At 36.3% G+C, this 19502-nt stretch overlaps 1 protein-coding gene across 1 annotated transcript in view; it reads right to left on the bottom strand.

Annotated features, from left to right (window-relative positions):
• The window catches only part of LOC131409237 (transmembrane protease serine 11A-like), a 47429-nt gene that overhangs the window by 9720 nt on the left and 18207 nt on the right, over nt 1-19502 (bottom strand). Inside the window, exons 4-7 of the mRNA XM_058546332.1 lie at nt 9467-9534; nt 7340-7500; nt 3702-3740; nt 1615-1786 (exon numbers count right to left, since the gene is read on the bottom strand). Of these exons, the coding sequence (XP_058402315.1) occupies nt 1615-1786; nt 3702-3740; nt 7340-7500; nt 9467-9534 (440 nt within the window). The remainder of the gene's footprint in view (nt 1-1614; nt 1787-3701; nt 3741-7339; nt 7501-9466; nt 9535-19502) is intronic.

A 19502-nucleotide genomic window follows, 5' to 3' on the forward strand; every position in this document is an offset into this window, starting at 1 on the left:
TATTTGAAGGGAGACATTGACAAAATCAAGAACATTCAGAGGAGAAGAACCAAAATGGCAGGACATCTGGAAGTTAATGCTTTGAAATAAAGTAGTGATATTCATTTTCACCTATGGTTTGGAGATTCTCACTCATTTTATAATGTTTGGCCTGAAAAAGAGAAACTAAGGAATAGCTGTTCTACAGGTGAAGAAATAAATTTGATCCCTGTTGTTCCAGATAAAAGAGCAAATATCAATAGATTGAAGTTATTAGATTGCAGCTTTGATTTTCAATGTTATAAAGATATTTGCAAAAGTAGAACTAGCTACCACAAAATTGGCCAGATTTGGAGCTAGTAAGCTCCCCATTACTTGACATATTCAGTCTCAAAGTAGGCACCTGCATAAGGGTTTTCTGTGCTTTCTAAGATATTGGCCTATTGAGCTCTCATGTCTTTCGAACTTTAAGAATCTAAGTCCTTATATAGATTTAGGCTCATAGGTAGGCAGAATTTACTATGGTATCAAAAGTCAGAATTTTGGGGCTCAAAAGGAACTTGAGAAAATATAGTCCATCTATTTCTTAACACAGTATGGTTTAATAACTTGCCCAAGGTCACAGAGATCAGATCCAGCTCTCCTGCTGTCTGGGGCAATGTTTTGTCCACTAAATCCTGCTGCCACCTGCTTTACAGAGATACCCAGGAAGCCCTTGTTATCACCATGATAATTGGTACTGGAGAAAGGCCATAAGGTGAATCTACTTAGAAAGATATCCAATGTAATAGTAATAAAAAGATCTGACTGGTTATTATCTTGAAAAGTAAAACTAAAATTATGAAAAAAATAGTCATTTAATCTTATATTTAATAAAGTTTATGTTGCAACTATGCTCAGAATGGATAAATAATTAATCAAGTGTTAAGTTCATTTGAAACAATTATATGATAGCACAAATGCTATCTTTACTTCCAGTTTGCCTTTTGTAACACCATTGTCAAGAGGTGCTATGTTATGTGAAGGTCTCATTGGGTGGTCCAAGGGCCTCTCTTAATCCTTTGTCACTCGGAATCTCTTTTGAAGTGCCTGTCCTTATCATCCTGGTAATTTTCTTATTTTGGTTGTGAACTGCTCTAATTCCCTCAGATCTTTATATGTCAATGCTACAAATTTGATTTGAGCAGTTCTCCATTATCACAGTTAGCAACTTCCTACATCCATTGGAGATTTCAATTTCTCTTTGTAATTAATTTGATTACTTATGATCAACATGAGACTGGCCCAAGTGTTTGGCAGAAACAGACACTAGTATTAAGTGGAGAGGACTGAGAAAGGATTAATTATATATGTTATTAGTAAATATTTTGTGTTAGGATGACTTCTGTTTCCTTACACAATTTTTTAATTTAAAACTCTGAAGACCTGATCAATGAATACTAGGATAATGACTACTACCCCCACTAACTTTCCAAATAAATATGCAAGTGTAACATTATTTTAGAAAAGAATCTGAAAGAAGTCTTTCTCATTTTGCCTCAGCAATATTTGGGGGCATTGATTATTAATTGGAATGTAATAAAACTCAGAGTTTTTTAGCAACAATGGGGGTCCAACTTAACGTCAGTAACTTACTTCTTAAAGCAGTGTGCTGCGGTGATGAGCCACGTATTACTAATCAAGGTGGCCCCACACTGATGTACGTTATTACGCTGAAGGGAAGCTTGCCAAGGCCAGGCAGCCTTGGCCGCAATTTCTCCTGACATTATTCTGTTGACTATTAATGGAACAACTCGTTTACCACAACCTGAAAGAGATGAGATCATTAAGTTATAAAAAATATCTCTATAATCTTTGATACAGAGAGCCTAATAGAGTACTGCAATGCAATATTTGCATTTGTCATTATACAAACATGTACAAATTAATATCCTCTATGTTTCCTGATATGTTGATATATTGCTCACTCTTAATTTATAGATGTGGATATATACTGCCTACTGAAGCTGAGTTAAGATGCAAAGGGTTGACACTTCACGAAGTGTGTGTCCTGAGGATTTGTGGTGTCAAATATTTAGGTGACCAGGGAGTTCCTGCTAAGATTATTGTTTCCCAGTTTTAGGTGATCCAACAGTGTTATTTTGACATGAAGTCCTCACCAGAACTAGCCAAACAAGTAATTGCCCACTTGTTGGAACTCTTTCTCCTGTATATTTTTCTGAATGGCTAGTTCCTAAGGTGTACGTGGGTTAATGTATCATGACCAGTCTCTCATTTGTCAGGATGGAGGGTTCCATGTTTCCACATAAACACCACATTCACTATTGGTGGGAATAAATTGTACTCTATTATGTGCATCAGGTCAGACATTACTTTGCTGCTTAGGTTTCCTGCTAAGCATTAAGCCTGTTTAGAGAATGCTGCTAATAAAGAAAATATAGTAGGTTCAATTCTTGTTCCAACTAATTAGGTATCAAAAAAGAAAATTCATTTCATTGGTATTGATTACACTCCAACTGTGGCCAGTCATTTTAGAAATCTCCATCACTCTTCCATCACTCTAGTTTAGACTACCATTTTTCTCCTCTTGAGGACTGCAACAGCTTCCCAGTTCATCTCCCTGCCTCTAGTCTTGCTCCACCAATCCATTCTCCACACCGAAAACTGAGTGATCTTTCTGATATGTGTAAAACCCTTCAGTGACTTCTCATTGCCCTCCAAATAAAGTCGAAATGTTTCAATATAGTTCTGGTCCTTGATCACTATTAACCACACCCCATTCCCATGCCCCCCAACCCCCATTCTATGTTCCAGCTGCACTGACATTTTTCAATTACAGTAAATGACCATGTTCTTGCTTTTCTGAAGACATTTTTACATACTACTCCCCCTGCCCAGGACACTCATCCCACTTGTCACTTGATTCATGGCCTCTCCTCTCTGCTGTCTCAGGAATCACTTTCTGATCCCACAAGACCAGGTTAGCTGACTCTGTGATTGACTCTCATAGCACTGTGCACTTTCTCTGTCATAACGTTTATCACACTATTTTAACATTTTCTGATTTATTTATGTCTTCCCCTACCTTCTACTCTTAATTTCAGAGGAGGGATTATGTCTTATTCACAGTGGTATTCACTTTCTGGCACTTGGTAGATGTTAAAAAGATAGTTGTGGAGTGAACAATAAATGAATAAAAATGTATAGTGTGTTTGCAAGACACAGAGGCAAATGAATGCACACCCTTGCTCAAATTCATCGCTACTTCTATAAAATCTTTCAAAATTTAGGCCACAGTGATATGAAGTAAGCAAGTGGAGCTGCTGTCAACCATGAAGATGAGTATGTTTTATATGTCAACCACAGATAATGGGGTCTATCTCCTCCACATTTATCACTTTCTCATTATTTAATTTCTCAGCAGAAATCGCATTTCACAGCATTAAAAAAAAATTAGAAAAGCAAGTCCATTTATTCCAAACCAGAAATACATAATTTCTTCAAATTGTGTCCAAAAGTTCCACCATGAAAAATGTTTTTCTTGAACATGACAAAAAGGTCAGTCTCAGAGTTAGAAAAAAGTATTTTCATTTATTGCCCAATTGTTATTCTCTCCCAAAGAAAATGTGGGACATGGATGGGAAATTATGAGCTAATATTTGAAGGTATTGTCCTTTCTGATGTGGAAATTGAACTTGTTTTTATAGGCTAACTAGACTTACATGCTTCGACAGTTAGCTTCCCTGTTGATGAGCTCATTGCTGGAAAACAAAATAGAACAAAGAATGATAATTTGATATTATCCTGGGTGGTCTCGATGACCAGAAATTATCAGGGGATACTGACCATATATGGATTCTAGACAGTTGAGCATATAAATTAGTCAGGAGAATGGCTACCTGATATAACAGGATATGTGTATAATTTTTGCAGAGATTTATAGGCAATCTCTAATTAGGTGGATAATACCTCAAGCAGTGGGTGATTAAGGCACAAATAATGGATGATTAACACCCACAAATAGTTTGTATTAATACAGAACAGTGGTTTTCCACTGGTGCAGGATAAAGCCTCTTTGGATTTACTTCAGGAGATAGAGAAAGTGGGGAAAGAGGGAGCACGTAAATGGGATCTCCAGGCTCAAACACAACCTCAACCAGAACAGGTCTGCTTTTATCTCTTCTGTTTGTTTAAGATTTTACATAAGCCCTTCTTTGGTTAAAGGGTTTGGAAATGAAAAAAACTTTGAAACCTCCCACATAAACTATATTTAAAATACTTATAAAAAGCAGTTCCTAAATTATCAAAATGATTTTTTCTGAAGAATAAACTATAGTGTATTGTTATCCAATATCTGCTGAAAATTGGTAAAGGGCAATTATTGGACAGAATCTAGGATTAAATTCTGTCAGTTTCCAACAAAGTTAAGAATCTGATAAAGGAATACAAACATTTAAACTTAAGTTGGTGGAAGATTGCATGAAAACTGTGATGATTTTCACGATGAAATGGCTTACTGAGCAGAATGAGGATAAACTGTTGTACTTATTTCTATCAGTGCCATGTTTCTCAGACTCATATTTGCTGCACCTAACTTCCCATTGTGCAAAATAAGAATATTTCCTTCTACTCACCTTCTATAAATCCCACTTGGGAAGCTAGTGATGATGAACTCTGCAAAGTGGGAGTTTTGAAAATATCCAATTCAAGGAAATCCTTATAGGTATGCCCAAATCATTATATGGTGAAGAATCAATTGCTCAGGACGGATTCTCAGTGCTTACTTTATGGAAGGAACTCAATTTTCTGTCGCATGTATTTTTAAGGTAGTAAATGTCTTATTTCATTTTTTTAAAAACTAATTTAATATGTCCCATGTTAGTAATGCATTAAAATGAAAAATAGTATAATGTTAGAGTTCTTCAGTTAAACATTCTTCAGCTTAGTTTGAGCAAGATGCAAATCACCTCTTTCCAGGAATGATATCAGGTTAAGTGTAATGGTTTTGAGTGTAATGGATTTTTAAGGATTGCATTTTTAGAGAGAATGATTACACCTGGAGGTAAACTACCCGTATACAAGTAACTAGCTATTAAAAATGTCTAATTTGACCAAGTATTTTTACTTTCCATGTCTAGGAGTGAAAAGAAACATTAACACCTTAGTCTTGAAAGTAACCTTCTAACACACTTCTGAGCTGGAAGTAATTTAGTTAGTATTCAGGGCTCTACATGCTACAAGTAACATAATGGGAACTGGAACACACACCAACTGAAATGTAGGCAGTGAGCTGCTCTTCCCCAGCCATGGTATTTGCAAGGCAAAGATGTTGATTTTAGCTTTGCTTTGACGCATTGTATCGCATGAAGGACCCACAGAAGAATAATAGTTATTCTTGACAAATTATGGGTAAATCTTGGGCTGCAGGGTTATTTCTAGACTTGGTCTAGAATTTTGGCAGTTTTCCATTCATCGGGAGTCCCCAAAATTAAGTGTTCCTGGAGAGTAATGTTGTTGCCTATAAGAATTGCCTCGAGGGATCTACTGAGCTTTCCGTCAAATGGGCTTTTCCTAAGCGCCAGCAAACGCTGCTCTTTTTACATTTGGAATTTTGGAAAACTTCAAGGTTCTAGCTTTATCTACTACCAGTCAATCCCCCGCATTAATGCTTTCAGGATTCCAAAGCATACGCACAATTTACTAGCTTTCTAAGTGGTAATAGCCTATATGTTTCATATTGTATTTTCTATTTTCTTGTATATCTTCATGGTATTTCTGTGATTTCAGGAAGAACAAATATTATCATTGCAATTTTGCAGATGAGAAAATGGAGGCAAATATATGGGCCAATTAGTTGGGTGGTCCTGCAGTGATCTGGTGGAGTCAGAATTAGGTAACTCTCAAATCAGGTTCTCCATCAGCACATCCTGCCCTTTAATCTACTGCAGTCATTAAAATAAGCTGCAGCTCACAAACTGAGCCTGTAAGAAATAAAAAGTCCAGGCAACCAGTGGCCATTTCATGCTTCATTTCTGGTTTCAGATAGCTCAGCCTTCTAAATTCCCGGCAAATTAACTGGTTATTGGAAATTACATAGAACACCTCATGTAACTTATCAGAATTGCCACTATTTCACAACCTTGATTCAGGTGTTTCCCCACCTAACAAAGAAGGTGGATTAAGCTTTTGACAGGTTCTTCCCTCCAGGGTTGGGAGAGGTTCCCAGCTTTATTCTCCGAGTAGCTGACTGTCACATCAGCAAACTCTTGCCCATCCCATTCCCCCAGATTTTGACTTCCTGGTCAGGTTTCCTCTTGAAGAGTCAGCCAGACTCTTACAAGGGTAGGGCATCCTGTTTCACATCTGATATTAATCACTTACTCTGATTCTCTTCTGTGACTCTCTTAAGTCTGGTGTCCATTGGAATCTGTAGGGGAACTCTGCGTTTGTCTGACAAAAGTACGTGCTTGTGGAAGCAGCTTAATGTATAAGGGCAAAGGGGTATCTGTGTAGCTGGACTCCTCAGAGCTTTTAATATGCTAATATAAGGGATGAATTTCCAAGAGATAAATATCATAGACAGAATTTCTAAAATGTGTTTGACCACAGAACACTTTTTTCATAGAGCCTCTCAAGAAATTAGAGATCTAGATTTGAATCTTAACTCCTTTTAATTGTTAGAGTCCTTGACTTTTTTTGCCCCTCTTTCACATCTATGAAGGTGAATTTGTCTATTTCTTGGGATGTAGAAATTAGCTGCTTGTAAAGGGCATAAACAAGGGCCTTGATAAAGGTTGATTCTCTTTTTAGAGAAGCGATAATGGTATAATGGTTCCAGTGATTTTTTTTCTAGTTTATAGTTTTTAAAGCATTGCTTATAAGATGGCTTTGGTGGTTCCAAAGTTGGTTTACCATTTTCCCAAATGCCCATACAAAAAAAGTTAATAAAAACTTCATAATTTCAATATTTACAGAAACTATCCATATCTTTAAAAGGCAACAAATGAGTTTATGCCTTAGGAAGGTCCACCTAGAAAAACAGTCATTGCTAAACACTTGGTATTTTCACTTGCTTAGTCATGGAGGCAGTGGCTGTGTCAGATTAACGCTCTGTTAGTGGTAAAGATTTGCAAATGGAATGAGCGCTAATTACTGGAGGAAAAACCACTTGGCAACTAACTTCAGACATGCTTTCATCTGAGAATAATAAAACCTTGAAATGTCACTTTTTCATCTTGAAATTTTTTTCCATCTGAGTTCTAGCTATTATTTGGAATGGAAATAAGGCAAGTAAGTTTAAGATTAGACATAAAATTGACCTAATTCACATTGCACCTTTGTAAGGTACCTACGTACTTACCATTAACTTGAACTGACGAGGCATTTATTGACAAGGCTCTTGTATTCCTTATATTCTGGTTTAAGATGCTATGGATTTTCTTCTTTCTTACTGCCCTTTGCTCAGCAGAGGAGAACTGGAACACCATAATGACATCTGCTTTCACACCATCTTCCTCTGGACTGTGACAGGCAAGAGAAAGGTGCATATTCAAGGAATACATCCGGTATTATCTTACACCCTTCCCTGTATTTTCTTCCCCTGAATTATGCCTCAATTGCTGCAAGTGTCAAGAACTAATCTCACATTAACATGCACCTATATGTCACTCTCTGACCCAAGATTATTTCACATGCTCCCTCGTCAAGTTTTCATTGTTTTGAGTGCATTTTCCCCATTAATTTGAAGGCTTGTTATAGCAGTTGGTAAAACTCAGACATCAAAAAATTATCATCAAAATCATAAACTCTGAGAATTGTAAGAAACTTTGGTGGTCTCTTCTGCCAATCACTCATGGTCGGATACCTGAATCACCTCTACAGCATCCATGACAAGTGGTCCTTTAATCCCAGCACAGTAATTAAAATGATGGGAGAATTTACTTCCCTAAAAAGGCTATTTCTCTTTGGTCAGCTCTGATTTTAAGAGAGTTCTTCAATTTGAGTTGAAATATATCTCTTTATATCTTCCATTTAGTTGGGCCTAGGTTACCAGTTGAGACATACATAAAACCGTCAGTTCCTTCTTCTACATAAAATATTTGAAGACAGTGATATTCTTGGTCCCTGAGTCTTCCCCAGATTAGACATGTTTAGTTCCTTGAACTTTTTCATATAAACAGGTTCAAGTCCCTTCACCTGTGGTACTGAATTTTTACACACTCTTAAAATAGGAAAACCAAACAATTTAAGGTCTTTAAAAAAATTGAAACATATGTATTGATCTTCCATATCTCTTATTTTTATACTTAAAAGATCCAAGCTCTAAAAATCACTAAAGGCCTATTTTCCTGAATCCTTTGACTAAAAAGTGAGGAAATCGTATTGATTCTGAGGCATTTTATATGTTGTGGTACATTTAGGCTCTGGAATGTAAAGATATAAATAATCAGAATTTTATGTCAAATTGGAAAACATATAACCAAGTAATTTTCCCTCTAAATCAGAAGGAAAACATTGTTTCCCAGGTGGAATTTCTCTGGACCCACACAAAAACTTACATAGTGAAAATGGTTACAAATTTAAAGGAGTTCATAAGATTATGAAAATGTTGCTAGAATGTTATGGCAAACCAGAATTTGAAAATAGAAGGCATGAAATCTGGAAAGTTTCAGAAAATATGTGCTTTTTATCTCCTAAATATTAGAGAATTTGTCCAATTTATATTATTAAATCCTTCTAGAGGTCACTAGTTACACTAGGAACTTGGAGTAAGTCTGCCAATAAGGCATTAGTCAGACGGTGAGAAAAGTGATTATTATTTCCTTCAAATAAATCTGTCTGAATATATTCATTTTCTTTAGGAAGATGAGTCATAGAGGCCCATAGGTTTGCACCTATTACATCTATGTTCTGCTATGTGCTTTCCAAATAACACAATTGAAACCTCTGAGCAATTTCTGCAACTGATATGAGTCTTCCTCCTCCACCACAACAAACAGAAAATTTATTAAAACAAGAACATCTTTTTGTTTGGGCATGCCTCCTGTCACAAAATCTTCATTGAAGGTAAAACTTATGATCCCATTTTGTAGTCAACTTTGCCATCTTAATATTTTTGAAATGACATGTCTATTGAAAGAATACAACTCGGTTCATGCAGTGACATGCTGCTGGGTTTTCCCAAGGCCATGGGTTCTGGTAGGCCTAGGCCTTACAATTGGTTGATGGGGTTTGAATCCTGATTCCGTCACTTGGGGAAACTGTCACTTGGGGAAATTTGAACATATCACTTAACTTCCCTGAGTCTTAGATTTTGTTTTTACAAAATGGTGGTCAGCCCTATATCTTGAGACTGTTGTAGAGATAGTATCTATGAGAAACCCTAGCCAAGAGCCAAGCCCATAGTGACAACAATAATGAGGGTTTCTGTCTCCTTTGCCCTTTGTCCCTGCAGGCTGTGACTCCACCTTTGCCCAAACATACGTACGTCAGTCTGACCACTTGGTTCTTGATATAATGCTTGTTCAAGGCGGAATCTATAAATATCTCATCCACCTGTTATTACAAGAGAGAAACTCCGTATAAATAGGATTTTTTATGATAAGAATATACCCCTGATTAAATGTTAAAGCAATAGGAAGAAGTTTTAACATGGTAATTTCATTATTTAAACCAGTGGTTCTCAACTATCACAATGCAACAGAATCATTTGCAGAATTTTTTTAAAAAAAATTATAGATGCTGGCACCTCTCTACCAGAGTTTTGGTTATAATTGGTCTGGAGGGGACCTAGGTGTTCATATTTGTAAAAATCTCCCCAGGTGATTCTAATGTGTAGGTATTTGGAGTAGAAGATATCTTCCTAAAACTCCATGGAAGGTGAAGCAGAAAGATACAGAGCAGAGACTCCCGGGACACGGAGGGAGATCTTGAGAGGTGATGGAAAGAACCTTGGCTCAGTACTGGGTTTGAAGCCTATCCTGCTGCTCATGAACTGGGCGACCTTGGAAAAGTTACTGAACCAATTTGAACCTCAGTTTTCTAACCTGTAAAACAAAAATGTTGATATGCTACTCATAGGTCTGTAAAGGTTAAACATATATAAAATGCTGGCTATATTTTGGTAGTGAACTGCTAGGGGCTCCCTAGCACCCATTCTGGCATTACAGGTCTCAGATTTCTCTACAGGTCTTTGGTTGTCAGTACAGGGAAGAGGCATTAGGGATTTAGGAGGGAAGCAACGACTTTTTAATTGTTGATTGTGTGGGCCCTAGCATAAATTAAGAGGAAGAAAGAGTAAGGTGGTGTTGCAGGTTTAGGTCAAAGTTGTGTTAGTTTATGTCACCAAGGAAGGAGAAGAAAAGTTACTGTTTTGGGTCTATTTGCAGGGAATTTTAAGTGCCTGCCACAGCATCGTGGTGCTGTGGCTTATCACATGGATTTTGGCTTGCAGTATCCCGTAGTGACCACTTGGTGGTAACAGTGTCATCTGAATGCTGGCACTGCATTTCACTTTTGAAAGATGAGCCAAATGAGCAAAACTCATGTCTAAATGGCACTTGGACATATTACATGAATTTCCCTGGCATCATGTAGATAATAAACTGGGACTTAAACCTACGTCGGTCTGTGGGCCATCTCTTTTTATCAATCACACAACCTCCTTGTTAAATATGATGTACATTTTACTTCAAATTCTTTCATAGAATACATAACAATAAGTTATAAAATAAACAGTTGGTGGACTTAAAGATAAAGTATAAAACTTGTAAAGATATGGTTGGTAATATATTTGTAAACTTAAGATCAAAGACAGTATTTAGAAAATAGAGAAGTTGCTAGAATCCAAAATATACATTTACTGCTTTTAAATAAGGAAAGCTTAAATGGGCTGAGGAGGTGTGGGGTTTATAAGGTAGAAACGAACTGTTTTGGAATATATGTTTTCACAAGAGTGACACTGTTGTAATCATTTCTCTTCTTGTCACCCACAGCCAGTCCTATTAATCAGTATCTGGGGGAAATCGAAAAAAAAAAAAAAGGCAAACAAAAACAACAGGGAGAAAAGTGATGAATATTAAAACGAAGAAAAGTAAATAGCAGAAGTTTGGTTTGTAATTATCCTCTGAAATTCCACGTGAAATTGATCCCTTGGCTGTTTGTAACTTGGTGGTGAAGGTATTGGATTAAGTTTTTGACTCTGGATGACATCATTCATCTGGCAACACGCCTGCTGAAAAGAATATCTAAACCCAGCATCAATTCCATCTTGAAATGGTTCAGTTGTCTAGGAAGATAGGAGATGAAAGAATAAGAAGAATCTAGGTAGAAGTAACTTTGGTAATTACAGACATAAAGAAGTTTCTTCTTTATAATTCAAATTCTAGGACCTGCCCCTATAAAGCCTCATTGATTAGGTCTGGGGTGAGACCGAGGATCTTCAGGTGATCCAGGTAGCCTGAGGAAAACACTTTGAGAAACGCTGGGGCGCAGGGACTGGCTGAAAGTATTCCTACACTAATGAAATTTACAACAAGGAAAATTAGAGAAAACATGAGCATAAATTTGATTGCTGAATGAAGCTTATGTACAAATTAGCTTTCTAGATATCCCGAAAAAATGTTTCCAGGCAGATTACAGCTTACCTCATAAGAAACTTTCTGCCAACACTCTGGCATTCTAAATTCTCAGAAGTTTTGGAGGACAATTTTTTTTTTTAAGCTATGTGCCAGCTTGTTATAAATTTATTATTTACACAACCTAATAGAGATAGTGATTTATAAATCTATCCTGCCTCCCTTCTGGAGGCCTTTGTAGAGTTTTGTAGTTGGAGTTAGTCTCCTGACATTGAACAAAAGACTCCTTTTCAGTGTAGTACTTCTTTATGTTTGATGATTTTGAAATGCTGGAAATTGCACTGCGATTAAGTTCTAAGAGGGCAGTTGAAGGTTAATTGGGTGTTTAATGAAAAAGTTAGGGAGAGGCTGTCAACTCAAACAGACACGCCCAACCATTCTGCTGTCATTCCCGAACTAACTCTTTACATATGTTGCCCGCCTTTCACTATTGGATGCTCCCAGCTGGATCCTCTCACAGCAATCTTTGTATTCACATAGAGAGTGTTTCAGGGCTGCCACTGCAAGCTTCAGATAGATATGCTTCTGAAGATTCGCCAATGGAATATAAAAGCAGTTTCTTCCACCATCACACCAGATGAGCCCCTGAGAACTACAGGAACCAAAAACATGCCGTGAAGAAAACTTTGGATCCTGTTGTGTTCTCTTAATTATAATGAGTACCACACAAAAGATGTTATTAGAGATGCTTTTAAAAAAACACAGCTTTGGCGTTAAATAAGAGTTAATTGAAGTTATCTTGCTACCAGGGCTGAACTCAAGACAGAAATAGAGAATAGAGCACAACTGTATTTAAGTCTCTGGTCACAGAGTCAGACATTCAAGGGCCTCACTGTCTGTCGCCAATCCCTCACCCGTCTTCAACACCACCACTACCTTTCAGTCTGGGCAACGCTGTTTTCTGGCACGGCCCTGGTTTTCCTATGTCCTTGCCCTTCTCAGGCTATTCATTTGGCCTGCAGCAACCTCCCGCATTCTGCTAGCTCTGCTTTTCTGAATCATAACTCTCCTTCAAGGTCTGTTTCAGATGATACCTTCTTTGGGGTTACTCCTTAAACCTCAGAGTAATCTTTCCTCCTCCTGTCTTAATTTTTCTTATCCCTCTTCTACCTTCTACTCTTTAACATAGTCGTTTATGCAAATATACTATCTTCTCTACTAAACTGCAAACGCTTTATGGATGGGGATGGTAATTCATCTTTTCATACTCTACATATGCAGGAATGTAGCATGTTTTTGTTGAATGAATGAATGAAAGTGAGAATTTATTTATCAGAAAGACTTGCATTTACCAAGAAACTTTTACAGGAATTTTCAATGAGCTTTACATAAGATTGTGATCAGTGATCCTGGAGAAAAAAGAAAACTGACCATGAATTATTCAAAGGGAATTTTTTTTCCTTGTTGACATTTGCAGGTAATTTGATTCCTTGTGGAAAAAATCCTCCATGGTGAGACTACATTAGTTATATTAGTAGAAATAGTTATCACTGTTGTCTGCCACCTGTGCACCAAGCACAAACTCCATTGTATATGAGCTCATTTGTTTTTCACATCAACCCTCTGAGATGAATACTATTATTTTCTGCATCATATAGATGAGGAAGTGACTTGGCCAAGGTGACACAGCAATAAGCCAGCTGACCTCAGGTTGAGCACACAGGTGGGTTCTTACTAAGAGCTCCTACCCACTGACGTGTAGCAAGCAGCATGTAAGGGGACCAGAAACTGTTAACACACTCTCCACAGGCAGCCTGTTTTCTTTGATTCCAAAAATGAGGACCATAATCTTGACAGTTTTTGTTGCAATCCTTTGAAGTTGTTATTGTATCTATTTAAAACTCTAGATTTTTGGCAAAACCCAAGATTCAAGATGTCAGCTGTGAATCATTATCCTAAGCCTATATAGAATATGGACAACCTGAGCACTGATGGTGCTCACAGGATTTTGAGGCTTGTTGGCCTTCTGGGAATCAGGTCACTTTGTTTTCACAAAAGTCCTCTTTTTAACTCCCACAGCTTTGAGCCCAGTGCTGTGTCCTCTGGAGAAGGTAGTTGAATCCAGTGTCATATGGGGTCTGTGGGTGTGTGGGTGGAGTGCCAGGGAAATACAACTTTCTGATTACCCTAAACTAGGGGGTAATGATATCACCAAATGAGTTGTGACCTTATGTGGTGTTATCAAACTTATTTCTTTGATTACACTAATCCTTCCTCAGTGTTTCTTTGTGGAATGAAACAGACAGACATCTATGACACATATAGCAAGTAGCAATATATTGGATAACCTTATCCCAAATTGGTTTGTATTCCTGAGATTGAGAGGCCAAGTAAATTCATAAAATTAAAAAGTTTGTAATTAACAGTTATAAAGGATAAATTGTTAACTTTCAGTGTACCAAAAAAACCTAGATCTCCAAATTACCTTTTTAAAAGAGGAAAATATTTAATTTGTATCTATTTGAAGTTGTACTAAAGATATTTAAACCAGAATACCAGAAGCAAAGCCAGGTCATTATTTAGAAAGTTCCTGTCCTCTCCAGGTGTGTTGTCCTTGAAATCTCTAAATTTGATTATTCTATCAAAGAGAAAGGGAGAGAGAGAATCATTTCTCTTAGACTCTTTTATACTGTCTGAATGATAAATGATAATCTAAGTAGGTTATCCAGCACAGTGAAGACTGTGCTATGTTTATAACTTTATAAGAAAGTTTAGAGATGGCTCATATTGCTTCCTTTCTCAAAAAAATTCCCACAGAAAACACCCATTCACATCTTTCCTCCAATCATAGATTGTTTATGCTAGACACAAATATGCAAATATATCCATCAACCTCCTCCTTCTCTCTATTACAGTTGCTTCTACTGTTTCTTCCTCATCAAAAGCTGATACTATTTTTGTATAGTAATAGTAACAGAATAGTAACAGAAGACAAAAAGATCATTATATAATGATTGCAGGGTCAATTCATCAAGAAGATATAAGAATCATATATGTACCCAACATCAGAGCACCTAAATGTATTAAGCAAATACTAAAAGATCTGAAGGGAGAAATAGACAACTAAATAATAATAGTAGGAGACTTCAGTACCCCACTTTCATCAATGAATAGATCATCCAGACAGAAATTTAACAAGGAAATGTTGGACTTGAACCATATCTTAGACCAAATGGCCCTAACAAACATATACAACAACAGCAGAATATACATTCTTCTCAAGCACACATAGAACATTCTACAGGATAGATCATATGATAGGTCACAAAACAAGTCTTAGCAAATATTCAAGAAGCTTGAAATCATGCCAAATATCTTTTCTCACTACAGTGGTACAAGACTAGAAATCAATAGCAAGAGAAAAGGTGGAAAATTCACAAATATATTTAAATAAAACAGCACACTCCTGAACAACCAGTGGGTCAACGAAGAAGTCAAAAGGGAAATCAAAAAATATCTTGAAACAAATGAAAATGGAACACAACATACCAAAACCTATGGGATGCTGCAAAAGCAGTTCTAAGAGGGAAGTTTAGAGCAATAAATGCCTACCTTAAGAAAAAAGAACAATCTCAAATAAACAAATTAACTTTACACCTCAAAGAACTAGAAAAAGAAGAAGAAATTAAGTCCAAAGTTAGCAGAAGGAAGAAAATAACAAAGATCAGAGCAGAAATAAATAAAATAGAGAACAACAACAACAAAAAAATAGAAAAGATTGACAAAACTAAGAGCTTTTTTTTTTTTTTTTTTAAAGATAAACAAAGTTGACAAACCTTTAGCTAGACTAACTGGAAAAAAAAAAGACTCAAATAAATAAAATCAGAAACAAAAGAGGAGACATTACAACTGATACCACAGAAATACAAAGGATCATAAGAGATTACTATGAACAATTATATGCCAACAAATTGGATAAACTAGAAGAATTGGATAAATTCCTAGAAACACACAACTTACCAAGACTGAACAAGGAAGAAATAGAATATCTGAGCAGACCAGTAACAGGCCAGAGTAAGGAGATTGAATCAGTAATGAAAAATCTCCCAAAAAGGAAAAGCCCAGAACTATATGGTTTCACAAGGGAATTTTATCAAACATTTAAAGAGGAATTAATGCCAATCCTTCTCAAACTCTTCTAACATATTGAAGTGGGGGAAACCCCAAACTCATTTTACGAGGCCAGCATTACCCTGATACCGAAACCTGATAAAAACACTACAAGAAAAGAAAACTACAGACCAATATCCTTGATGAATAGAGATACAAAAATTATCAACAAAATATTAACAAACCAAATTCAGTAGCATATTAAAAGGTTCATATACCATGATCAAGTGAGATTTATAGCTGGAATACAAGGATGGTTCAACATATGCAAACAAATAAATGTGATATACCACATTAATAGAATGAAAGATAAGAATTATATGATCATCTCAATAGATACAGAAAAATTATTTGACAAAATACAATATCCACTCATGATAAAGACACTCAACAAATTGCATATAGAAGGAACACACCTCAACGTGATAAAGTACTTATATGACAAGCCTACAGCTTACATCATACTCTACAGTGAAAGGTTGAAAGCTTTTCCTCTAAGCTCAGGAACAAGATAACGAGGGTGCCCACTCTCACTACTCCTATTTAACACAGTACTGGAAGTTGTAGCCGGAGCAATCAGGTAAGAAAAAGAAATAAAAGTCATTCCAATGAGAAAGGAGGAAATAAAATTATCTTTATTTGCAGATGATATGATCTTATATAGAAAATCCTACAGACTCCACCAAAAAACTGTTAGAATTAACTGATGAATTCAGTAACGTTGCATAATAGAAAAATCAACATACAGAAATCAATTGTTTCTATACTTTAACAATGAAATATCTGAAAAAAAATAAAGAAAACAATCTCATTCACAATAGCATCAAAAACAATAAAATACTCAAAAATAAAATTAACCAATGAAGCAAAAGATATATACAATGAAAACTACAAGACTTTGATGAAAGGAACCCTTGTGCACTGTTGGTGGGAATGTAAATTGGTAAAGCCACTATGGCAAACAGTATGGAGATTCCTCAAAAAATTACAAATAGGACTACCACAAGATCCAGCAATCCCGCTTCTGGGTATATATCCAAAGGAAATGAAAACAGGATCTGGAAAAGATATCTACACTCCCATGTTCATTGTAGCATTATTTACAATAGCCAAGATATAGAAACAAACTAAGTATGTGTCAATGGATGAATGGATAAAGAAGATGTGATACACACACACACACACACGCATGCACTCGGTGGAATATGGTTCAGCCATGAGAAAGAAAGAAATCTTGCCATTTACAACAAGATGGATGGACCTTGAAGGCATTATGCTAAGTGAAATAAGTCAGACAGACTAAGACAAATATTGTGTTATATCACTTATACATGGAATCTAAAAAGCTGAACTCATAGAAATGGAGAGTGGAATGGTGGATATCCCTCTAGGGGGTGGGGGTAACAGGGAGATATTGGTCAAACGGTACCAACTTCCGTTTACAAGATGAATAAGTTCTGGGGATCCAAAGTACAGTGTGGTAGTTATAGTTAATAATACTCTGTTATATACTTGAAAGTTGCCAAGAGAGGTGACCTTAAATGTTCTCATCACAAAAAAGAAATAGTAATTATGTGATGTGATGGAGGTGTTACAGTGGTAATCATTTTGCAATACCATATGAACACATTTTATACCTTAAACTTACGCATGTTATATGTCAATTATATCTCAATGCAACTAGAAAAAAAAACTGATCCAAGGAAGTGAGGAAACTGAGAATGAGGACATCTTAATAAGTAAACCCAATGTGTTGGTTAAGTAAAAGTGACCTAGTACAGCATATTGGATTTATAATCTTTATGGATTTAAAAATTAAATGGGATAAGAATTGATGTAGAATTGAACTTTCTGTCTCAGCTAAGTCCCTTCTTGACAGGTAGAACAATTTAGTGGAAAGAACACATATCGAAGTTATCTATATATGGATTCAAATCTTCTCTCCATCATTTACTAGCTGTGGACCTTAACTTCAGAGGCTTAGATCTCTTATCTGTGCCGTGTGGATAATAATGCCTGCTTTGTAGTGTTATATTGCAAATTAGACATGAAATATACAACAATTAGCATTTTCTTTCAGGATTTAAATTAAGCACATTGAAGATAGAGGTGGTGATACATGTCTTTCTCTTTCAGTCATGCCTAATCTTCAGTTACAACATGAATGTAAGTCTGAGCCCTCGAGTAAGGACTCAATCACATTCTACAGCCAATTTTTCTAACCTCTGAACATGAAGTTTCTTGATAATCTTTGCCTGTCTTTTTGCTCAAATCTTACAAATCCAATCTCTTCTCTCTAGGCAACAGAGCCACAGCCCAAGACCAAGCATTGGGCATCTTTTAATTCTCTTTCCCTATGCAACTCCAAACTTCAGATAGTCTAATGCCTTTGCCAAGTTTAAGTTTACCTTGGCCCAGTTGCTTCTTCTCAATAGAAGCACTTCATGCTTCAGTGTAGATCAGAGCCAAATCTCTTATTTTGTCTTCTAATTTCTTTAGAGAGTATTCCTAACTACATTTATCTCCTTGCATCAGATTCTGTTTTCAAGTTCTTTGTCTCTACAACTCTAGACACATAGTCTCAAGGATATTTTGAGGATCATTTCGGGCCCTGTATTCTGGTGTTCCTAGGTACGAAGAATATAAGATTTAGAACTACTTTGGGCACAGGAACAGGGAGCAGTATTTTTGCCGACAGACAACCCTATGAGAATTCCTAGCTGTTGCTATTGTTAATACAGATGATGGTCACTGGCCCATGTTAATAGTATAATCGAAAGAAAATAATGTACCAGGGGTAATTACTTGATTTCTTGTATTTTGTGGGATGGTAGATGGGAAATAAAATCACACAAATGATTCTTCTGGATGACAGAAGTTTATTAAGAACATATAGTGCCAAATCCTAACTAAATCATTTACTAGCTGTATGATCTTGAGTAAACTAACTTTTCTGTACTTTTATTTTCTCATCTATAGAATCATGATAGTAACTGTACCAGCCTCATAAGGTTGTTGTTGAGGATTAACTAAAATAATACACATAAAGTGCTTAGTGTGGTACTTGGCATGCAATACATGTTAGCTATTACTATTGTTATGATGTTACAACTTTATAACTTTCACATTTGTAATGACCCTATAACTTAAAAATATTTCTGAATTATGTTTCTCCAAGTGGAACACTCCCTCAGTCATTGTCTCTACTCAAATTTATATAATGACGAAAGTGACCTACCCATTTGGGTGTGTCGTGAATTACTGGTGACTGGTTACTGGACTCTTCTCTAAAAAATGATTTCAAAGATGAGATATGTCTGTGCCACTATCTCAGGGAACTGGGATGGGTTTTAGCAGGATATGAGCATGAGCTCATTTTACTTTTTATCTCCATTTGCATTCAAATCAGTAAATCCCAAATTATGAGGAGGAACAGGACCTGCAACCCGTCTTTCTTGGCCGTCTAATTAACACCAATATAGGGCAGAGAGAAGAATCTGGTTTTATGCATTGAGATTTAGCAACAATAAAGAGGAGTGGCTTAGGATGAGGCAGGAACTCTTCCAGTAATTCCTCTAAAGGTAACTGGGTGGGGAGCGGAGGGAAAGGGATATCTGTCTCATTTAAACAAGGGTAAAATAATACAAAGCCTTTCCTAACCATGGGAACCCTAGTTGATCTTCCTTTTCTTTTAAGTTTTTCTGTATTGTTGTCCTCAACACACAATTTAGTTCTTAATTATATCATGTCATGCTGTTCAATTTCACGTGTGTTACT

This window comes from Diceros bicornis, chromosome 8 (assembly GCF_020826845.1).
Source record: "Diceros bicornis minor isolate mBicDic1 chromosome 8, mDicBic1.mat.cur, whole genome shotgun sequence".
NCBI classification, from domain to species: domain Eukaryota; kingdom Metazoa; phylum Chordata; class Mammalia; order Perissodactyla; family Rhinocerotidae; genus Diceros; species Diceros bicornis.